Source organism: Gadus chalcogrammus, chromosome 20 (assembly GCF_026213295.1).
Source record: "Gadus chalcogrammus isolate NIFS_2021 chromosome 20, NIFS_Gcha_1.0, whole genome shotgun sequence".
In the NCBI taxonomy this organism is placed as follows: Eukaryota; Metazoa; Chordata; class Actinopteri; order Gadiformes; family Gadidae; genus Gadus; species Gadus chalcogrammus.
In genome coordinates, this window is record NC_079431.1 from 498741 (window position 1) to 523941 (window position 25201).

The 25201-nt window shown below is 46.4% G+C and overlaps 2 protein-coding genes across 2 annotated transcripts; one reads left to right on the plus strand and one right to left on the minus strand.

The window, feature by feature from the left end:
• Positions 1-8658: 8658 nt before the first annotated feature.
• On the minus strand, positions 8659-13516 carry tbr1b (T-box brain transcription factor 1b). Its single transcript, XM_056580282.1, has 6 exons — positions 12819-13516; positions 12251-12405; positions 11491-11612; positions 10531-10689; positions 9991-10052; positions 8659-9522 (listed from the first exon to the last, which is right to left on the minus strand). The coding sequence occupies exons 1-6, from the start codon at positions 13514-13516 to the stop codon at positions 8664-8666; spliced, it is 2055 nt and encodes a 684-aa protein (XP_056436257.1). The 3' UTR covers positions 8659-8663.
• A 2758-nt stretch (positions 13517-16274) lies between these two features.
• LOC130373664 (proline-rich protein HaeIII subfamily 1-like) lies at positions 16275-22480 on the plus strand. Its single transcript, XM_056580284.1, has 3 exons — positions 16275-17054; positions 19764-19840; positions 22444-22480. Exons 1-3 carry the CDS (start codon positions 16275-16277, stop codon positions 22478-22480), a joined length of 894 nt encoding a protein of 297 aa, XP_056436259.1.
• Positions 22481-25201: the final 2721 nt, after the last annotated feature.

Sequence of the window (25201 nt, forward strand, 5' to 3'; positions counted from 1 at the left end):
GTGAGAGCCTGTCACCATCTTGAATGACATCCCAGTTCATGTAAATGACTTCACAACCACCTCTTAGACACATGCCTTCACCTGAAGGGGGCAAGTCTACAGAGCTGGAGGCTTCAGACAGCGCAGAACCCTAGCATGCATCTCTGATCACTCAATCTGAACCCTCATCAGTACGGTAACTCATGTGACGTGATGCAAAGTTCAGGAAGTAGTGGCGAAGCATGTCGAAAGAAAGTCTAGACAAAACCTTGGAGTATGTTTTGGCTGCACTCTGAGAAACCCTAGGTTACTATTCTCACAATTCACTTGGAACCTATACTACACCCCTTCTAACAGCATTGACACATGTTCAAACTAAACAGGTAATTAGCCCACGTACCAACAAAAACATTATTTAAATCATTCACCTTTCCACCTCAGCCAACGAGGAGGCCAAAACAATGCCCCAGCATAAAGAGGAAATATAAGGACTTACAGTTCGCAGTTTCTTCTTCATGGTTCAGTTTTGATACTCACAGAATCACTTTCTCCTCCTTGACCTGTGAAGTAACGGAACGAGCAGATTCGATTTAGTGCTCAAACCACACCACTGAGGCAAAGTTGATTCAAGCTAACTTAATGTGAATTAATCATGCATTCCTTTCCCCAAATATTGGCACCAATCTACTCCAAACGACAGTCCTTTAACCTGTAGAAACTTCATTAAAACTTGATACTAATAATTTTTTTTAACTTTATTTTGGCAGTTATGTATAGTTTAGCTGCATATTCTAGACTAATATACTTGAAAGAAATATATCAAATTCTTAAGGGTTTTAACTTTTAATTTGTTTTGTTTTTAAAAGGCAAAAATCCACCTAATAAAACGATCAAGGGCTTAATAAAAAGCATGATTTGGCAAACGCATCAGACTCTATAGACGTCTTAAATCAGCCCACACAACTAGCACATTGAATCCACATTTAACCACACCACCTGAATAAATAAATGGCCTATAACCACGCAAAAACACTACAAATGATGTCCAATTACATCAAGAACCAACATTAAACATCAAGTAAGCCTAGTAGGAAAATAAACGTTCTACTCACAGCAGGTCCAGATGTGGTGGTCCGTTTTACTTCGAAAAGCGTTCGTTACAAGAACTGTCATTTGTCACACAAAACCGGGAAACTCCAACCAAGTTCTGGTTAAACTCCTAAAGTATACATCACCGTACCTGGGAGACGTTAGTTAGCTTAGTTTGGCCTACTGAGCAGCAGACAGGTAAGTTAGAGATGACTGAGCACGAGTCGCCACATGCAGGTGAACTCATTAGCGCGGAGCGTGGCACTAATTAGTTAAACCACGTGCAGATGCGGCCCAGCGGGTTGCCTTGGTAACGGATATGTGTCGCATTCATATATTTATTTATTTATTTATTATAGATTTATATATCTATATTTATTCATTTATTTATTATTATGATAATAATAATAATAATAATAATAATAATAATAATAATAATAATAATAATAATAATAATAATAATACGTGAAGCTATCCGTGGTGGTGAGGGAACGTGCGTGAAGCGCATGCGGCATGCCCCATCTGACAGTACGACGCAACCAGACGCCTGTGAGCGACGCGTCTCTGTCCATGTGCGTCTCTCTCATGGACAGGTCTCTCTAGGGGACTCTCTAAATCGATATGGCGAGTGCACAGATCCCTGAGACAAACGGCTACGCGCACACATGCAAACCCATAGCGAGTGACGTAGGACGTAAAGTCCCGCCCAGGTCGAAGTGGCGTCGATTTCGAGAGTCCCAATCGACGCCACTTCGACCTGGGCGGGACTTTACGTCCTACGTCACTCGCTATGGGTTTGCATGTGTGCGCGTAGCCGTTTGTCTCAGGGATCTGTGCACGAACTCCCTTGCACTACAGATTACGAGCGTCAGTGTCGTACGCGATGGAGGGTGGGTGACATTCCTACAGTCTGTGATGATAGGCTATATTTCTACAAATGACTTACTATTACTAGCGATTAACATGACGAAACAACACGAACTAAGCTAACATTAGACTATAGCCATACCAGATAACGCCATACCAGCTAACCCTAACTATTTCTATTAAACTCTGAACCATTTTGCAACAGGCAACTGTGTGTTGGTGCGTCTTATTGCTTCCCACGTCTGCGTCTGCATCTTTCCCACTCCTGGCTAATAGTTTCAGCTTTTGTAGCCTACTGTAGCCTATATCAGAAATGATCACCAGAAATGATCACCCTGTACCACACTGCTGACTTGTTGATGTTTTGTGAGCACTCACGCATTTCTCTAGGTATCTTAAGTTTCCTACTGGAGTCATCAAAACTTTGGACTTTGTTATTGTAAGAAATATTGTGTTTCAAAAACACTTTGTGTCTTACCCTTAGCGTTACCCTAACCTTAACCCCAGTAACCTTAACCCCAGTAACATTTCTTCATCATAAACTACAAGTTACGCAAAATGGCATACAAACATCCAGTCCAATATGAAAGAAAAAAGCTAGCTTCATTAAAGAATCAAACCCCTTATCCCCGCGTTAATGAGTTGTTCTCTGACCACTAACCCATCAGGTCTTAGTACATGCGATTCAAGAGTTAACCACTTGACAATCTTTAAACTTCGGTTGCCTAGAAATTGTAAAGACAGTGATGTGTGTACATTGTGCGAGTATCCGTCACTCGCGATGTGTGTGCAGTCCAAAATGAAAGAAAAAACCTTGCATCACTAGGGAATCGAACCCCCAATCATCAGTTGGTCGTTGGTAACTGTAAACAAAGAGATCGCATTTTGTTTAACTGCTAACTAACAAACGGGTTGCTGCGTTCACTGAACAAAGATTATGGAAATAAAAGACCACTTTTCCATCAGAAAAATCATCAGAACCGTTATTACCAACCCAGCATAGACACTAAAGCCAAAAACTTTTCGCACGCATCAAGCGAGTACTGTCGTAAAACCCGGAAGGTTTCTTGATGCGTGCTCGATCTCGCCGTTTCACCGAGCATGCATCGGAGGTGGCTCGTGTGTACTTGCAACCGCTATAAATCCCAGGATGCATTTCGCACTCGCAGCAGTACGATGGCGGACAATATGGAGAAGAGGCACAACTGTAGCTTAAGTTACTCTTAACTTATATGTATATTTATATAATATATTATTTATTAATAATAATAATAATATAAGATAATATATAAATATATATAGATAAAGTCGTGTGTATATAGCTTATACACATGACAGGACACGCATATCTTTTCAATTTTTATTCATTCAGAATATTTACATGCTATTTGAAAATGAAAGAGGCTGGGATTTTGTTTTATATCATTTGTTTATATTGTTCAGTAGTATATGCCTAAATGAGGCCGTAGCACAGTTAACGGACGAGCAGAGGTGGTGACGTCATCGAGTCCGCTGCTGTTCCAATTGCAGGTAGGCCTACGTACTCGCGTGCTCGCAAGTGTGTGCTTGAAGTACGGACTTGCCAAGCACGTACTTGCAAGTCATCGAGTCCGTAGTACGCGTGCTAGGAATTGAGAAACGTATTGGCCCCTTGTGCCGTGTTCCAATACCCGTACTGTCCGCACTTACTAGCCAAAATTTGAGTACACAGTACGTTCCAATTCAGATCCGGCGAAAATAAGTATACTTCAAGGACCCGGATGCCGTACTCAAAACGGGCTAATCGTGAAGTGTGGATCGAAGGACACTCCCCGTACTCAACGGCAGCCATCTTAGCTACGTAGCGGAAGAGGCGGAGCCAGGCTGAGCCAAAGTCGGCGCATTTTCCACATAGCCTGCATTAATAGAGGCCGTTTCTCAATTCGCGTACTTGTGCGTGCTCGTGTGCTCGTGGACTCGTGAAACGTCATCAGTCGTTGCCCGAGCACTGTTCCAATTCGAAGCACGCATCAAGCGAGTACTGTCGTAAAACCCGGAAGTGTTCTTGATGCGTGCTCGATCTCGCCGTTTCACCAAGCATGCATCGGAGGTGGCTCGTGTGTGCTTGCAATCGCTATAAATCCCAGGATGCATTTCGCACTCGCAGCAGTACGATGGCGGACAATATGGAGAAGACGCACAACTGTAGCTTACGTTACTCTTAACTTATATATATATTTATATAATATATAATGTAATAATAATATAAGATAATATATATATATACATATAAAGTCGTGTGTGTATAGCTTATACACATGAAAGGACACGCATATCTTTTCAATTTTTATTCATTCAGAATATTTACATACTATTTAAAAAAGGAAAGAGGCTGGGATTTTGTTTTATATCATTTGTTTATATTTTTCAGTAGTATATTCCTAAATGAGGCCGTAGCGCAGTTAACGGACGAGCAGAGGTGGTGACGTCATCGAGTCCGCTGCTGTTCCAATCGCAGGTGCGTACTCGCGTGCTCGCAAGTCTGTGCTTGAAGTACACAGACTTGCCAAGTACGTGCTTGCAAGTCATCGAGTCCGTGGTACGCGTGCTAGGAATTGAGAAACGGCCAGAGTCATTTTGTAGCTTTCTATAGCTGCTAGGCGTAAAGAGTTCATCGTTCAAAGCGGGATGTTTATTGCGGGGGAGGAGCCACGGTGGCAGTCGTGATCGTCATTTCCGGTAAGTGCACCATAGAGTACTCGATTTGGAACAGCACTCACATCTAAAAAATTAGCGTACTCAAGTGAGTACGGATAGTGCAGATAGTGTACTTCCTTTAAGTATACTCATGGAAGTACGGGTATTGGAACACGGCACTGGAAGTACGGGTACCGGAAGTGGCGTGACTTTGCCACTCTATTGCCCCCTAGGGGTAGAGCGGGTGACGTCATTACGCTCTAGCCTCAACGTCTATTTGCCAGGTGTACGATAATTATCGTATTTGTACGATAATTTGGCCCTCTGTACGATGTACGATCAATAATCCGAAAAAAGGCCAAAAATACGATAATTTGACCATTCAGTGAATGTGTGGTTGTAATCAGCCTGTCGCAACTGTCTGTCGGATTTCTTTTTGTGAACCCTGAAGGCATCTCTTTCCATGTGACAAATTTCAAGCCAATCATGCTTTTCTAAATGTGAGCTTGCCTCAGAACAACGGCAATGATTGGCTGAATAGTCCGCTGCGCCCGCCCCAGGAAAAAAAAAAAAAGAAAGAAAAGAAGAAGAAGCAGAGACGGCTCGGCCCGGTCTGGAGAAGCGCGGAAAAGAAAATGAAAGAACCTTATTATATAGCCAGGTTATATATGCACTTTATTTTATTTATTTTTTCCACAATATCTTTATTAGAGTTTTAAGCACCATAGCAAAGAGAAATACAGTCTTTGACATTCCTGCAACATGTCAACATATGTTAGCTGCCTTACTATGTTCAGAACAGAACATAAAACAAAAAATCACATAGAACTGCACTTTATTTTAAGTAAGAACCTGGTGTAGGCACTTTTAAGTTTTCATAAGTGCAGTTTTTGTTTATTTTATGAATTGTTGTCATTTTGAGGACAGAGACAATGTTGTTTCTCTGAAAATAAAATTTCAATATGTGAAACCAGATCTTTATTTTCTTGTCAGTTATCATGAATACTATTTCCCTTTTAAACCTGGTGCTATGTCTATTTACTAACAGTGGGTGGCTGGCCTCCAGGCCTCATGATTTGGCTCATTAGTTCCCACCCGTCATTGTTTATGGGAGACACGTTAGCCTAACGCAACTGTGGGGCTGCTGATGAATCCATTCCGTACCAACGCAAAGCCGTGAGTGCCTGTTAGATGCTATTCAACACTCGAGTGACTATATAGCGCATCAATAGACTTGTTATTTTGATTATGACGGGTGTACGATAATTTCCCTCAAAATACGATAATTTTATGTCTGGTACGATAATCCTACATTTCCCACCTGGCAACACTGTATGAGACCAACTGGAGATACACGAGGCGGGTATGAAATTAAACTGTTGAGCCTGAAAAGAGTATAAATGAGGTCGAAATCGGTTAAGATATGTTTGAAGATCAAAGTATGTTGATATGGACGGCCTCGCTGTCCCCCCCCCATTATAAAAAAATATATTTTAAAAGTAGAATATCTTAAACTTAACTTAAAACTTAAAATATTTAAGAAAATGGAATGTAAGTGCGCCGTTCTAAGCTAATATGAATATTTTGAAGGGAGTAGATGAAGAATTGTGGAAGAAGTAGGGGCCCAAAATGAGTTATGTGAAACAACAACAACAAACAACAAAAAATAAGATAAAAAGCTATAAAAACTACAAAATGATTCTATCAATGCAGGCTATGTGGAAAATGTGCCGACTTTGGCTGAGCCTGGCTCCGCCCTCTTCCGCTACGTAGCTAAGATGACTGCCGTTGAGTACGAAAAGTGTACATCGATCCCATGATCGATCCACACTTCGCGGTTTGACCGTTTTGAGTACACATTCGGGTCCTTTCAGTACAATTATTTTTGCCCGATCTGAATCGGAACGACCTACGTACTCAAACTTAGGCTAGTATTTAGTATGGATATTGGAACATGGCACAGGGCTGGGTCAGAGCATGTGAAGGCCATTCACATATATTCACCTGAAACTGACTTTCTGGATGCGCTTTTCTTTCACACAGATTCTCATTTCTCCTGGTTTTCAGATGTTTATTTCGACCACTTTCACATCACGTTTTCTCAATTCTCTATTGTCTTTATAACATTTTCTGTGTATCCCCTGCATTACTCAGAATTACCCCTAGGGGTACCCGTACCCCCATTTGAGAACCGCTGTTCTTAATGTTCTCCAAAGCTTAACTCCCTTGTTCTCATCGTATGTAATGTATTAATATTCCGAACCATATTCTTGTTCCCCGGCGACGAACATGAAGGTCTTCATCGCCATCTGGTGTATTTCTCCAGGAAGGCCCAACCGCTCGTGTGTGTGTGTGTGTGTGTGTGTGTGTGTGTGTGTGTGTGTGTGTGTGTGTGTGTGTGTGTGTGTGTGTGTGTGTGTGTGTGTGTGTGTGTGTGTGTGTGTGTGTGTGTGTGTGTGTGTGTTTGTGCCAACTATAAAGCTATTTATAATTCTCTAATCATGGTATCATCTTGTTCAACAGATTGGGTTTGCAGTTCGAACTCTTTTTGATATTTAGAAGCTGCTTCTTGGATCCTGATTTTAACTTTAGGTTTAAGATATTTTTAAAACGATATCTGACACATTTGAAAAGTAACAGGCTGAGAAACCATATAGGCATTTATAGCATTACAAGTATAATTTGCATAATTACGCCTATGAATGTTTAAATGTTGGAGTTTGTACAACAGCATATTATTATAATTCTTTAGGATAATTCGCGAGCTGTTTTTCGGCTTTTAATTTTTTGTTGAAGTTATTATTCTATAATAGGCCTAGGCCTAGCCTACAATATTATTCGATCTATGTTTTTCCATTTCCTTTTTTTAAATGTATTACATATAAATATTAAATTCCCATGTTCATGTTGAAACCAAATAATATATTTTAACTATAACTATAACATTAAATTATACTTGATCAAACATTTCTGGGTTGTTTTTCCCTATGGATAAATAAAGTTAAGTGCAAATATTCGATTTCAATTTCAATATAGCCTCCTATATAATGGATAACGGGTCTAACAGTTTTTTTTTTTTAAATAGGCTAATAGAATGACAATCGTTTCAAATTTATGCAACGAGTTCCAGGGTGACCCTGCGGCTCTTGTCCTTTTTATTTATTGGACTTCATCACATTACATCAGATACAGAAAACCTCCACAAACATTATCGTAGGCTATGAAAAATAAATAGGATTCCAGAAAGACATTTAAATAAAAGCTACGCTTAACCTATTATTAATTAGCCTATCTTTTAAACCACATCTATATTAAGAATTTAGATTTAAAATTGAGATAAGCCTACGACAACTTAAAAAACGGTATTCTAGAACTGTGATAACGAAATACATTTAGGATTCTCACCGGCAAAAAGAGCGATGCCAGGAATTGCTACAGGACACTGAACATAAGACCTCCACGTCAGTCAGAAGATCTCCGTCTAAAGAGTAAGAAGATCTCCATCTAAAGAGTCAGACCTCCACGTCAGAAGACCTCCGTCTAAAGAGTCAGACCTCCACGTCAGAAGACCTCCGTCTAAAGAGTCAGACCTCCACGTCAGAAGACCTCCGCCTAAAGAGTGATCCTCCCAGGTTGCTGTGGTCCGCGTGTGTCTACAGAGAGATGATCTCCACACCTCAGAAGTCCTCTTCTGTGGACCACGTGTGGCTCCACCTCCGCGTGGCTCACGTACAGTAGATCCAGAATGTTCTCATGTTCTCTCAGTGGCTGAGCAGCCAAACCCCGTCTCCCCGTCCACGCGGATCACCACGAGGAAATAAAATGAACCTTTGGCCCGTCTGCGAGTTAGGATCTCTTCTTTACATGTATATCTCTCTATAAACGATAGAGAGATAGATAGAGTGATAGTTGGAAGGATGATAGATAGATAGATAGATAGATAGATAGATAGATAGAAAGAAAGAAAGAAAGAAAGAAAGAAAGAAAGAAAGAAAGAAAGAAAGAAAGAAAGAAAGAAAGATAGACCGATGGTAGATGGTGGGGAGATTATTTTAGTTATGTGGATAAAAACTGTAGTAGCCAATGTCCTTCGTACAGTTCTTTTCACATTCTCGCGGCGGCAGCATCTCGGCCTTCAGCGGGGCCGCGAGGTCGGGCCCCGGGGGGTCGGGGCCCGGGGGCCCGGGGCCCACGAGGTCCAGACCCGGGGGATCCGACGGAGAGATCCGTCTCCTCTTCGCCTGTTCAAAAATCCCCGAGTCGCCCGAGTCGATGGACTTGATGGAAGACGGAGTCTCTATCCATGTGGGTTCCGACAGGTCTTTGGGCTTGAGGTCCTCTCCCGCCGGGGACCTCTCGGGGCCCGCCTGGTCTTCCTCCGCCAGGTAGTGCGACCCCGCCCTCCAGCAAGACAGCACCGCGCTGCCCGACTTGTTGCCGCTGCAGTACTGCGGCGGGCTGCGCGCGCCCCAGCCCGGGGGGTCCGGGTAGTACCCGAGCGGCAGGGGGGCTCTGCCGGAGCAGCCGGCGGGGGAGAGAGGGAGGGCCTTCACTCCGGCCGCCGCGTACGATAGCAGCGTGGCCGCGTTGCCCGCGAAGTCCGCCGCGTCGTACGCCGAGGCGGCAAAGTCCAGGCGGTTGTTGGCGGGAGCGACGAACCAGCGCTGCGGGGCGGCGGCGGGGGGCTCCTCGCTCTGCGGGGACAGCAGGCCGCCGCCGAGCGGGACGCTGCGGTCACTGCCGGGGCCGCCCCCCCCGCCGGGGTGGAAGCGGGACTTGGCGTAAGTGCTGACGAACTGGTCCTGCAGGAAGGAGCTGGCCATGGCGTAGCGCGCCCCCGGGACGATCTGTGCACGCGGAGAGTCGCCCGGGGAGGGCGTGAGACGGTCGATGTCGCAGCCCGTGTAGACGCTGCAACACAACACACTTGACGACCTGGGCATGCGCAGATCACCTCACGACTTTGGGGGCGGGATCCCCCAAATAATATAATCATATAATTATGAACACCATTATAGGACCAATATAGGCCTACCCATAATACGATCATATGATTATGTATAGGCCTACTAATATAGGAGCAAACAGCCTATAATATAATCATAATTATGAATACTAATATAGGAGCAATATACCTATAATATAATTATATAAGTATGTACTAATATAGGCCTATAATATAATCATACAATTATGTATACCAATATACTATATATATAGATATATATAGATATAGATAGATATATAGATATATAGATAGATATATATATAATGTAATGCAAAGTATTTTCAAGTTTGACTATTTAGGCCGAAATATCTTTTCGCACGGAGAATGAAATTCATATTTTTTGCTTTATTTCAATAAGGTAAAAAACGCACGTGTCGTAGTTGTCCCGGAAGCCCTTAGCGAAGGGGTTGTGGTCGATCTTCAGCTGCGTGATCTGGAACACAAGAGACAACGTCTTAAAGCAGCGGCACAGACACACGTCTTAAGGCAGCATTAGAGACACACGTCTTAAAGCAGCGATAGAGACACACGTCTTAAAGCAGCGGCACAGACACACGTCTTAAGGCAGCATTAGAGACACACGTCTTAAAGCAGCGATAGAGACACACGTCTTAAAGCAGCGGTACAGACACGCGTCCTAAAGCAGCAGTAGAGACACACGTCTTAAGGCAGCAGTAGAGACACACGTCCTAAAGCAGCAGAGACACACGTCCTAAAGCAGTAGTAGAGACACGCGTCCTATAAAGCAGCAGTAGAGACACGGGTCCTAAAGCAGCGGTAGAGACACACGTCTTGAAGCAGCAGTAGAGACACACGTCTTGAGGCAGCAGTAGAGACACGGGTCCTAAAGCAGCGGTAGAGACACACGTCTTAAGGCAGCAGTAGGGGTTAGGGTTGGGAGCGGGCCCTACATCGGTGTTCTGGTAGGCGGTGACGGCGATGAACTGCGTCTCGGTGAAGGTGAAGGTCTGCACGCGGCCCGGCTGGCTCGAGTCCTCGGTCCCGTCCTCGTTCACCTCCACCACGTGGAGCCTGGGCTGGTACTTATGGAGCGACTGAAGCACCACCATCTGGAGACATGAACGATGAACACATGAATACAGACTGGAGCACCACCATCTGGAGACATGAACGATGAACACATGAATACAGACTGGAGCACCACCATCTGGAGACATGAACGATGAACACATGAATACAGACTGGAGCACCACCATCTGGAGACATGAACGATGAACACATGAATACAGACTGGAGCACCACCATCAGGAGACATGAACGATGAACACATGAATACAGACTGGAGCACCACCATCAGGAGACATGAACGATGAACACATTAATACAATCTGTACACACACAAACATACACGCACACACTGAATACAGTCTGTACATACACACACACACACACACACTCACACACACACACACACTCACTCACTCACTCACTCACTCACTCACTCACTCACTCACTCACTCACTCACTCACTCACTCACTCACTCACTCACTCACACACACACTACAGTCTGAATACAGTCAGAACACTGAAGGTCTGACTGTAGGAGATTATATGTATTATATTATTATTTATATTACATTATTATTAGGAAAAAATATACATTATTTATAATGCAATTCTCTAGGCCGTTATACAAATCTAAAAGGTGAGCAGACAACTGTAATTAGTCATAGGCCTAGTTATATTAACAAATTAGTATTATTGAAACGGTAGCCTAATACAATATATACTAATAATAATAATAATAATAATAATAATAATAATAATAATAATAATAATAATAATAAAAAAAAACTAGGCTAAACCACATCGGCTACCAGGCGGAGTAATTAAATATGACAGATCATACCTGGCCGGTGTTGTTGGACGCTCCCTTATTGTTCGTCAGCTTCAGTTTTCCGAAGGAGATCTCCTGGCGCATCCAGTGCGCACCGGTGTTCGGGGAGTCGGGGTGCATGTACACACGGTTCCCTGAGGAAGAGGAGGACGAAGAGGAGGGCTCAACACTTCATCAAACACCTCGCGAAGTCGAACACCAAACACCGTCGGCGGACTGATGGAGGATAATATCATTCAATGATATTATAACTAGGATGTCAATAAAGATATTATAAGTATGATACCTATGTATCAATATAGATATTATAACTATATATAGGCAAAATAAAGGCCTATATCAATGTCAATATTATGAATGTGATATATATATATATATATATATATATATATATACACATAGGCCTATAGGCCTATATATACAATCATAATCATAATCTAAGAATCATAACAATGAGTAGAATTTATAGAGCGATTTATTCATCAAATCAATCACACAATATAAAGCTAGAAGGCTTATATCTGTATATATATATATATATATATATATATATATATCACATATATATAGGACACACTGTATTCAGTGTGTCCTATATATATATATATATATATATATATATATAGGCCTATATTATAAATGTGATATCTATAAATAATCGAACTGTGATATATATATCTATAAATATAGATATTATAAATATGATATCTATATATCAATATAGATATGATAACTATGATATATATCTCTAAATATAGATATTATAAATTACCCGTCACGTTTGTGTCCGCCTTGCCGCACGGGACCCACTTCCCGCCCTGGAAGCGCCAGTGGTTGGGGTCCGCGAGGACGACGTCCACGAAGACGTTGTAGTGCGCCGCGGGGTCGAGGCCCGACACGTTGAAGCTAAGGAACGGGAACATCCGGCTGGGAGGCCAGAGAAACACAATCAACCGTTAAGTCGATTAATTAGAGACGAAGCCCCCCAATGTCTCAATTTCTCATCATCTTGCAAAAGAAACGATGAGAAGATTTGCTTTCTTAAATGCTTAAACCCTGCTTTCCAAAATAATCAAAGAAGTAAATTAAAATACAATGTAGTGCTTGGCACTGGTTTCTATTACCATCCTTACTGTGCCGACAGCGATATATTGTTGTTTCTCTTTTTTTTGACAAATGGACTTCAGCGGATTGGTAAATTAGCGACGACTGCTTCTTCCCCAAATAATGTTAGTCGGTCCCATCTTATTATTAGTTATATAATAACTAATATTAATAATATAATAAATAAGAGAGTTATGTCATAACTAATAATAATAACTGATAGCAGAGCCTCCTACCGTCCTTGCTTGGTGATGATCATCTCGGTCTGGTGCCGGTGGAACTTGAGCCACAGCGCCCGGTTGCAGAGGTACACCTGCGCCTTGCCCGGCACCAGGCCGGCCTGCGGGGAGAACTGGTAGAAGGCGGATCCCTGGTACGTGTGTCCGTACTGCTGGCCGTACGGGTAGCCGGCGGCCGGGTAGCCCTGCGGTGCCGCGGGGCTCAGCAGGCCGCTGTAAGCTCCGTTGGAGATGACCGGGTGGTGCGCCATGTAGCGGCCGGGGCTTCCGATGGAGAACGCGGGGTGAGCGGCACCGTGTTGGCCGGGGTAGGGGAACATGGTGCTCGGAGCGGCGGAGACTGACTGCGGTGGAGCGGGCTGAGAGGAGGTACACCTTCCTGCTGCAGATCCATCGAAATTATGACGAGTGTCAGAGAGTCCGTGCAGATCAGGAGCGGCTTTGCCCCTCTGGACGTCCCCTGAAGCGTCCTCTGAGTCCGGGAGCCCGTCCGCCTCTGACTGGTTCCTCATCTCCCTGGAGGAGGTGTTCTTCAGAGGTGCGCGTGTTTCTGGGCTGTCACTCGGGCCGGTAATAGGATGGTCCTGTAGCGCACGCTCAGAGGAGCCGCTGAAGCCGCTGCCCACATTCACACATTCACATTCACCCACACACCTCTCAGAGAGCGGTGGCGAGGTACGATCCCCAACCTGCATGGCTCACCGGCTCCGTGGTAGCGTTAGTAGAGCGGCGGTATCACGAGCTTTACGCACGGGAACCTGCCGGCCCGACACTGGACGGGTGGAGGTATTTGGTGGAAAGCAAATTAGCCAATTGACACCAACCTGCCTGGAGGAGGCTTTTCTCTCTGCATCGTTAATCAAACAAGCGTTCTCATTGGTTAGCTGGAGACAGTAATTTAATTAGACAGCTCTTAATGAGGACAACCTGAGGATCGCTCAGACAAACGGAGCGTTGGGCGGCGGAGGCCGTCTGACGGAAATCAGGCTCGAAACTCCGCACTCCTTAGAACGCCATCAGACGCTTTATAACGCCGTTATGTGCTTTATAACGCCATCAAATGCTCTATAACGCCATCAGACGCTCTCTAACACAATAAGACCATCAGACTCTCTATAACGCCATTAGACCATCAGACGCTCTACGCCATCAGACCATCAAGCCATCAGACGCTCTTTAACGCCATCATAGCACCAGACGCTCTATAACGCCATCAGATTCTCCCCCCATCTCTTTATCTGCTGTTGTTTACTATTGATGCGCTATGAGTGCCAAAGTGTGTCCAGGAGAAACGGAGATCCATTATTAACGCCCAGATGACGGCTGACAGGCGAGGCTCGAGATGTTCGCGATACGGTGAGAACCTGGCGGCCCTCCGAGACGTTTAGAGGTCCCGGGGCGGATTAATATTGGAGGACTAAGAACCACTGGTACCGGACCATCGGAAAAGACAGGGGAAACAGAAAGAGGAGAAAATAAATAATACCATGGAAAATTATGTCAAGACAAAAACAAGATGTGATGTATTTGGTAAAGTTGTTTTATCAAATGAATGAAATGCTTTGTTTTACTGGTTTACACGGTATTTATATTGGGGGAGAAAACTCTAAATTCGGTGGAAGCTCTTGGGATTTCTAAAGCTGTATGCCTCCAGGGATCATATTCATAACAAGCTTCTGCTTATCGTATTAATGGTAACTGCGGCCGAGATCATCTTACCAAACAACCATAAAGACACAAAGAACCCGACGGGTGTCGGCGTCTCTGGACCACCGCACTCTGATCCACCATGGAGACCAACACTCAGAAGAACGCTTGGATTTTACGCCATTCTATTTTAACAGCTAAATCAGAATTCATCAACTTCAGGCCATACATTTCTACATATTTTGAAAGGTTTTGAGATGTTTGACAATCTATTTAGATTAACTTTAATATTAAAATCATCTGAATGTTTAGAAGATTGATGCTCCTATTCCCCCCCCCCCCCCCCCCCCAGGACACACGTATGCGATATATATATATATATATATATATATATATATATATATATAGATATATATATATATATATATATATATATATGTATACAGATATAAGCCTTCTAGCTTTATATTGTGTGATTGATTTGATGAATAAATCGCTCTATAAATTCTACTCATTGTTATGATTCTTAGATTATGATTATGATTTTGATTATGATTCCTATTCTCATTATTTTCATTATTACCATACTTTAGCCCAACCAATACAAACATCCTACATTTATTATTACTTCATTGTAGAGATTTAAGTTTATTTTAATACTTTGTGTATTTCTTTTTAACTTGCCAAGATATTTATACCCTACCGCAGAAATGACTAAATTGGGGGAGCGAGCGTTTCCACGCGCGTGGCGGAGTGCTGGCCGCTAATGAAGAGCCGCAGCGAGGCTAACAAGAGGTCATTACAGCGCAGCTATAGGGTCCAGCAATCTATTCCTGTGAAACATGCAAGCACAGGCTTGCCTGCAGCAGACAGGCCACGCTGCACTCCACTCATTACAGACTACGGTTCACTTCCATCGCGGAGCTTTAATAACCAAACCGGCTTGTTGTTTTGTTTTTTTCTCTTCCAGTGTTCCTGAACCAATTGTTGAGTCAGCCATGCGCCCCCCCCCCCCCCCCCCCAGTCTCTTGTTTATCCCCTCCAGGGCGGGCTGCTCGGGCTGCTATTGGCCGGGACAGCAGCCTGGAGGAGTTGATTAGACCTGGGGGGGGCGGTTGGGGGGGGTCCTGTGTTCTCTGCCAGTTAGCAGGCAAACCCCTGACCTCTGACCTAGGGGTCAGCTCGTACAACATCATCACTAAGTCAACACATGCTTAAAACCAGGTGAGTGTATATACAGCAAGTAATTACCTGCCTAAGAATTAGCATAAGCACAGAGACTAATAATTTATGTTTAGTTAAAAACAATCCTCTCTTAATTTCACAACCATAAAAACGCAATAGTTCAAGCAAAACTAATGCAGTGACATATTGTGGTAATTTATCAGAATAAGTATATAACAGTCATACTCCATATGGTGCGCAGTGGCCAGAGCTCATGTGGTAACTCTAGAAGACAGGGAGGTGGTGTAGTCCTTTATAGAAGATAGAGAGCGGTATTGTGGCTATTTGGTGAAGACAGTTGGGTACCATAGTTATTAGTAGGAGATAGAGAGAGATCTTTTAGTTCTTTGGTGAAGGTAAATGGGCACTGTAGTTCCTAGTAGACTATATATGGGTACTGTAGTTCTTAGTAGACAATAGAGAGAGGGCTTGTAGTTCTGGGTGAGGAGCTGCCGGTTCGGCCCCGGAGTCTAATGGACTAACGTGAGACAGGCGGACTGGAGGCTGAAAGGGAGCTCAGCTCAGGGGCGCCCGGCAGCCCTCCACTGTCAGCTCAGTGATGCAGTGCAGGGTGACGAGCACATGATCAGCCACCAGGACACCACAGCCAGGACACCGACGCCAGGACACGGCCTCCAGGACACCGCCACCAGGACACCGCCGCCAGGACACCGCCACCAGGACACCGCCACCAGGACACCGCCGCCAGGACACCGCCACCAGGACACCTCCGCCAGGACACCTCCGCCAGGACACCGCCACCAGGACACCTCCGCCAGGACACCTCCGCCAGGACACCTCCGCCAGGACACCGCCACCAGGACACCGCCACCAGGACACCGACGCCAGGACACCGACGCCAGGACACCGCCACCAGGACACCGTCACCAGGACACCGCCACCAGGACACCGCCACCAGGACACCGCCACCAGGACACCTCCACCAGGACACCGCCACCAGGACACCGCCACCAGGACACCGTCGCCAGGACACCGCCGCCAGGACACCGCCACCAGGACACCGCCGCCAGGACACCTCCGCCAGGACACCTCCGCCAGGACACCGCCGCCAGGACACCTCCGCCAGGACACCGCCACCAGGACACCGCCACCAGGACACCTCCGCCAGGACACCGCCGCCAGGACACCTCCGCCAGGAAACCGCCACCAGGACACCTCCGCCAGGACACCGCCACCAGGACACCGACGCCAGGACACCGACGCCAGGACACCGACGCCAGGACACCGCCACCAGGACACCGCCACCAGGACACCGTCACCAGGACACCGCCGCCAGGACACCGCCACCAGGACACCGCCACCAGGACACTGCCACCAGGACAGCTCCGGGCCGCCCGGCAGGTGAAACTGCTTCTCCTGCCTGGGAGAGGGCGCGTCCCCTGTTGGCGGAGTAAACACTCGGCTGTCAGGCCGGTAATAAGGGCTGAACTAAAAGGGAAGGATTTGGCATTCATGACAGGTAGTGGCTTATATTACAGTGGCACTCAAAATGTCATGTGAATGCATTTAAGATGCCTTTTAACTTATTGATGTTGTTTGCCAGACGTCACATCGCAATTTCATCAATAAATCAAGTTGAAGTATTTCTTCCTTTTCTGCCCTGACTCTGTGGGCGGGAGCGGCGCTGTTTACCGGGAGCGTTAATTACCGGCACGCGGCGGCTAATCTGCTAAGTGTTGTGGTGGTGGCGGCCGGGGGAGGGCCTTTGTTGTTCAGTGGGACGCTAACACAGACGAGGCCCCCTGTGGTCTGTGGCCATCAGCGGGTGCCTGTCACCTGGAATCAGGGTGCAGACAGCTGGAGCCCCCCCCCCCCACCCCCACGGTGAGGCTGGTGGACAGTTGTGGCTTTTAAAGCCCTTATTACCCCCCCCCGCCCCCTCGTCCCCCCCTCCCCGGACACACGGCCGCGCCACATCCGCCCAGAAGTGCTCTCCTCTGCTCATTATTGATGTCACTGAATGATGCACCGTCGAACAAACACACACACACACACACACACACACACACACGCACACACGCACACACACACAAACACACACGCACACACGCACACACACACACACACACACACACACACACACACACACACACACACACACACACACACACACGCACACACGCACACACTCACACACGCGCGCGCGACGAGCACCTGACCACCAAGCTAACTGCGACCGCTATACGGACAGCTAATCACCCTCTGCTCACACGACCTGATCGTCCAAAAAAAACTCTGCGGCTCTCTCCAACACATGAAGCTCATACTGCAGTGCTCCATGAAGCATCCTGCTCTCCATGAAGCATCCTGCTCTACATGAAGCATCCTGCTCTACATGAAGCATCCTACTCTCCATGAAGCATCCTACTGTCCATGAAGCATCCTGCTCTCCATGAAGCATCCTGCTCTACATGAAGCATCCTGCTCTCCATGAAGCATCCTGCTCTACATGAAGCATCCTACTCTACATGAAGCATCCTGCTCTCCATGAAGCATCCTGCTCTCCATGAAGCATCCTGCTCTCCATGAAGCCACCTGCTCTCCATGAAGCATCCTACTGTCCATGAAGCATCCTGCTCTAGTGCTGTAACATAAGCTGAAGCATAGTTTTCCTTAAATGAACAGAGGGATGTCAAACCTTGCCTGGGCTCTTTGAAGAGCGAATAGGGAATTTAGTAACCATTTAGTATTATTCAGTAGCATCGGAAACGTACCATTGGTTTGCAAGGCGCGTTCCTTCAGTTACACACTTAAGCTGGAATACTTCAATGTTACCAATATATTGGACTGAAAGTTGCGATTTAAGTTTCTTTATTGCATTCCCAATAAAGTTTAAGACAAAGTTTTGAAACCTTCCTTTTCAACCTGGTTTCGGTCCAGAACACAAAACCAGGGGATCCTCAACAAGGCCAAGCAGGCAGGATGATTACTGGATGGATTCTGGGAATACTTGAGAAACACTTTCCAACCATAAATATGTAAATAAAATGGTTTATAATGTGTACAGAAAGGCACATCTGAAAAAAACAAGTACATCTCAAGCAACTGCTAGACCATGTGAGTATCCTGTGAGTACCCTGTGTGTTCCCTGTGAGTAGTCTGTAAGTACCTTGTTTAGCGTTCATCTGCCTAAAGACACAGCCCTGGCCCAGTAGCTAACGTCCCGACTCTGATACCTCCATCACCTGCTCAGCCCCTCATCAAGTGCATCCTGGGTCGGGATGTTGTTTCTGAGGAGGGGGGGGGGGGGGGGGGGGGGGGACGCTCCACAGCATGAAATATTCACACAACTCGACTATTCAGACCATTTTCTGATGAAAAGCGCGAAGAAATGAAACTGACTTATGCCAAGTGAATATCAGTGGCCTGCTGTGATTTCACGGGACGGGGTTTTGCAACTCTTGAATTTTTTATAAACTGTTTCCACCGCGGCCGGAGTGGCCTGGTGCCCCCCGCCCCTCGGAGACCCCAGAGCGCCAGGGGCCTGGGACAGACAGAGGGACAGAGGGACGGACCAGGCCGAGGGACGAAGGGACTGAGGGACAGAGAGACAGACAGAGGGACTGAGGGACAGACCAGGCCGAGGGACGAAGGGACTGAGGGACGGACCGAGAGACAGACAGAGGGACGGAGGGACAGACTGAGGGACAGACTGAGGTACAGAGGGACGGAGGGACAGAGAGACAGACAGAGGGACAGAGGGACAGAGGGACAGAGGGACTGAGGGACGGACCAGGCCGAGGGACGAAGGGACTGAGAGACAGACAGAGGGACTGAGGGACAGACTGAGGGACAGAGAGACAGACAGAAGGACTGAGGGACAGACTGAGGGACGGAGGGACAGAGAGACAGACAGAGGGACAGACTGAGGGACAGAGGGACAGAGACAGACTGAGGGACGGAGGGACAGAGAGACGGACAGACAGAGGGACTGAGGGACGGAGGGACGGAGGGACTGAAGGACGAACCGGAGAGAGGGACAGAGGGACGGAGGGACGGACCTCTCGGGAGACGTCCCCCTCAGAGACCCTGGGGTTCCCGTCCTCTCAGGACAGCCTCATCTGGGCCCTGAGGCTCAGGCCACCGGCCCTGGACCGGCAGGTGGAACTGATGGATAGGAGGCTCTGGTAGGACCTGGTCAATATGTTACTGATATGACCTGCAAATACTACTGATAGGATGGTAGGACCTGGTCAATATGTTACTGATAGGATGGTAGGACCTGGTCAATATGGTACTGATAGGAGGCTCTGGTAGGACCTGGTCAATATGTTACTGATAGGACCTGGACAATATGTTACTGATAGGACCTGGTCAATATGTTACTGATAGGACCTGTTCAATATGTTACTGATAGGATGGTAGGACCTGGTCAATATGTTACTGGTAGGGTGCTGTGTTAGGACCTGGTCAATATGGTACTGATAGGTGCTGTCGTAGGACCTGGTCAATATGGTACTGATAGGAGGCTCTGGTAGGACCTGGTCAATATGTTACTGATAGGACCTGGACAATATGTTACTGATAGGACCTGGTCAATATGGTACTGATAGGACCTGGTCAATATGTTACTGATAGGATGCTGTTGTAGGACCTGGTCAATATGTTACTGATAGGACCTGGTCAATATGTTACTGATATGACCTGGTCAATATGTTACTGATAGGATGCTGTTGTAGGACCTGGTCAATGGATATGTTGCATTCATTTATTTCGGATACATCAATTGTATGAATTATTTCTGTTAGAGCTTGGTGGTAGAATCAGATAACAGCAGGATCTTGTCACCATGAATAAAACGTGATTAACATTGCTTATGTTAATCAAGAAAGCCAAAAAAAATGCCATCTCGGTCTGCACAAAATACACTTCAGTAAAAAGCAGGAGCAAGCAGGCGATTGTGGTGTTACCAGAATAATCGTCATTAAAATCACAGGCAACAACACCCGGCGCGACACGAGCTCATTGGGAATGCAGTGTGAAGAGAGAGGCCCACAGATTAGCACTCCCTACGTAACTCATGTTTCATTTATCTAGCAGCAGTCCTGTCAGGGCCCCGACGGTCTGCCGGAGAATTAGCCGAGCAAAAACAGCTGAGCTGGAGACCCCAAACGCAGAGCTATAAAAATAAAGGCGGCTTTTAGAAGAAGCGCCACTCAAACTCAAGATGGATGAACAACCCTTTAGAGTCGGAGCAAAGGGGCGGCTATCCTTAGCATCTTCAACACGGTATGAGCAGTGTTGGTATCATTAGTATTATGGGTATTAACTCTGCTAATACTGCGTTAAAGTCTTTATCGTGGTATCAGCATAATTAGTATTATGGGTATTAACTCTGCTAATACTGCGTTAAAGTCTTTATCGTGGTATCAGCATAATTAGTATTATGGGTATTAACTCTGCTAATACTGCGTTAAAGTCTTTATCGTGGTATCAGCATAATTAGTATTATGGGTATTAACTCTGCTAATACTGCGTTAATGTCTTTACCGTGGTATTAGCATAATTTGTATTATGGGTATTAACTCAGCTAATACTGCGTTAATGTCTTTAACGCGCATTAGCATAATTAGTATTAATTGTATTATCTCTTCTAATACAGCATTAATGTCTTTAACGCAGTATTAGCAGTACAGTATTATTAGTATTTTCACTGCAAATACTGCATTAATGTATTTTATTTGGTTTGAACAGTATTAGTATTATTGGTATTATCTCTGCTAATACTGTGTTAATATCTTTAACGCAGGATTATCAGTATTAGTATTAGTAGCATTATCACTGCAAATGCTGGGTTAATGTCTTTAAAGAGCAATAAGCAGTATAGTATTGGTAGTATTATCAATGCTGATACTGCATTAAAGACATTAACGCAGTATTAGCAGTATTAGTATTAGTATTAGTAGTATTATCGCTGTTTTATTGGATTGATATCCTGAGAAGACTGAGCTCTAATCTTAGCGAGCCGTTGATAATGAAACACAGTAACCTCTGTACTCTTTGTTCTTAACGTCAAACTGCTTATTTATCCTGATGGACGCCCGGCGTGCGCGACGCTCGCTTCAAAGTATGAGCAGCACACCTCAGCAACAGCACACAAAAACACAAAGAAACAAGCGACCTTGCATTCAACTCTGAGTTAGCCCCTAAACCAATCTGTGTGCTGGAGTGGGCCTCCCCTCCCAGGGCACGGCCAAATGGAATTGCCTCTCACATTCAAAGACAGCTCTCTGAAGGTGATAATAGAGACGCTCCCTGCTGTCTGCAGGCAGGAAATAGGAAAGTGGCATATGGGGCCAGGAACCAAATCGAGAGGAGATGTGACCAGGGAAGAAACCAAAGGTTAATGATCAGCTCTCAATCCTACAGGGACACAAATCATGTTCCAAGTTGAAAAGGAGCAGAAAAATAAAGCAATGTCAAGAGATTCATGTCTCCACTTCATCTGCTTCTAGCCGAGAGTGAGGAAGTATTGCCTTGTTGTGGATCAGATAACGCCAGAAAGATGGAGGACAGGTTGTTTGGTGAAGGAGGAGGCGTTGTAAAAGCATTGACGTATCAACGGCACATAGGACTGAGGTTCAGGACACCCCGTAGGAGTAGCGGATCTCCATACAGCGAGGAGACAAAGTAATACAAGAAACAACGCCAACACAAACAACACAAAAAGTCGGTCATGTGTCGTCAGCCTTTGTCAGCCACACTCCAGTTAGTGTGACGGGTGTTCCAGGAGGTCTGGGCAGCAGCAGCTCCTCCAGTTAGTGTGACGGGTGTTCCAGGAGGTCTGGGCAGCAGCATCTCCTCCAGTTAGTGTGACGGGTGTTCCAGGAGGTCTGGGCAGCAGCATCTCCTCCAGTTAGTGTGACGGGTGTTCCAGGAGGTCTGGGCAGCAGCATCACACTCCAGTTAGTGTGACGGGTGTCCAGGAGGTCTGGGCAGCAGCATCTCCTCCAGTTAGTGTGACGGGTGTTCCAGGAGGTCTGGGCAGCAGCATCTCCTCCAGTCATGAACCACTGATCCTTCTCCACTTGTTCTCCTTTAATCGAGACTCACCCACTGGGCCACTGACCCACTGGGCCAGCAGGAAGCAGTGAACCACTAATGTGTCCCTTACAGAAACACCAGTGGAACCTGAGAATGAGCCCTGGACCAGGTGGGAGGTGTTCTGGCGACAGGAGGGGATGTACATTAGAGACAGAACAGGCTTTAAAATGTTCACCCTGCCCCCCCCCCCCGGACTGAGACCGGGGGCCCTTTCAGTGCGAGCTGGACTCTTAAATCCCATTAAAAACCTGTGAAAAACGAGCCTTTTATTATCGTTTTGCTCTCAGCTTCTCTCCTGTTGGTTCAGTTTCTTGAGTATTATGAAGAAGACGAAATGAGACACGGGTTAGCCACTGCTAAGGACGCTAGGCTAGCAGGGTCAGCGGGCCGAGATGCCTTCACACACATAGCCATGTGGATTAAGGCAGGCATGCACACACAAACACACACACAAACAAACGTGAAATGTGTGCTGAATAAATGTAAATGAAAACACACCTCCTTGAATATGTAGGGCAGGTGAACATGTTGGATTTTAAGAGCTGTGTCACACCCGAGGGGCCAGGCCCCCGGCCCCCGGCCCCCGGCCCCCGGCCCCCGGCCCCCGGCCCCCGGCCCCCGGGCCAGAGCCCACAGCTGGATCATTTCAAACATGACAAGATAACACTTAGAAGCAGAGGTGGCACGGCGGTGTCTTCAGAGCAGCTCGATCGATCCTCCGGTGGCCCTATCACCTAGCAGCCATCCTGACTCCTCTGGACCTAACAGTAGCGCTGTCAGCCTCATCTCCCTGCTAGTGGGCTGACCACGCCCCCAGTGGGCTGACCACGCCCCCAGTGGACTGACCACGCCCCCAGTGGACTGACCACGCCCCCGGTGGACTGACCACGCCCCCAGTGGGCTGGCCGGGACCATGCGGGGAACCAGCCGCGCTGTGAAGGATATGCAAAGGTTCATTCTTATACTGTTTCCCATCAAACGTCATCAAAGTCCACCACAGTGAGGAGTATGTGTCGCCTCACCCTCAGTTCGTTCAACATCTTTTATAGAAAATAAAACAAAATGGCCGCTGTTCTTTCTTTGTCTTCATGTGCTGTGTTCCAATATCCATACTATCTGTACTTACTAGCCTTAATTTGACTACGTAGGGCATTCCAATTCAGATCGGGTGAAAAAAAGTGTACTGAAAGGACACGATGGTGTACTCAAAACGGTCAAATCACGAAGTTTGTGGCGATGTACACTTTTCATACTCAACGGCAGCCATCTTAGCTAGGTAGCGGAAGAGGGCGGAGCCAGGCTGAGCCGAAGTCGGCACATTTTCCAAATAGCCTGCATTAATAGAGTCATTTTGTAATTTTTATAGTTTTTATAGCTTTTTATAGCTGCAAGGGGTAAAGAGTTCACCGTTCAAAGCGGAATGTTTATTGCGGGGGAGGAGCCACGGCGGCAGTCGTGATCGTAATTTCCGGTTAGTGCACCACGGAGTACTCGATTTGGAACAACACTGACATCTGAAAATTAGCGCACTTAGTGAATGCGGATAGTGTACTACGTTTAAGTGTACTCATGGAAGTATGGATACCGGAACGCGGCACTGGAAATACTTTAAGATAGCAGAGAAAACACAAGCAGAGAAATCAATAACAGGGAGCCCAAACCCTCACCCTAACCCTCACCCAAACCCTAACCCTAACCCTCAACCTCACCCTCACCCTCACCCTAACCCTCACCCTAACCCTCACCCAAACCCTAACCCTAACCCTCAACCTCACCCTCACCCTCACCCTCACCCTAACCCTCACCCTAACCCTCACCCAAACCCTAACCCTCACCCAAACCCTAACCCTCACCCAAACCCTCACCATCACCCTCAACCTCACCCTTACCCTAACCCTCCCCCTAACCCTCAACCTCACCCTAACTAGCCTCACGTGATGGAACCAATCCAGATACACACATGCTGCCACTGTCCTGATCCTCTCTCCCCTCCCCCCTCTCCCCTCTCCCTTCTCCCCCTCTCCCTGCTCCCCTCTCCCCCTCTCCCCTCTCCCCTCTCCCCTCTCCCCTCTCCCCTCTCCCCTCTCCCCCTCTCCCCTCTCCCCACACTTAATCTGAATCCCTAAATAAAAAATCCAATATCTCTTTCAAATATTCAGCAGTGCCATTTCCCCCTGCCTGGACAAGGAAGGGGATATTGTTTAATAATGCAGAGAAATAAGGATCTACCCTGCTCTGGTCTGCAGACATGACAGAGAGAGAGAGAGAGAGAGAGAGAGAGAGAGAGAGAGAGAGAGAGAGAGAGAGAGAGAGAGGAGAGAGGGAGAGAGGGAGAGAGAGAGAGAGAGAGAGAGAGAGGAGAGAGAGAGGAGAGAGAGAGAGAGAGGAGAGAGAGAGAGAGAGAGGGAGAGAGAGAGGAGAGAGAGAGAGAGAGAGAGAGAGAG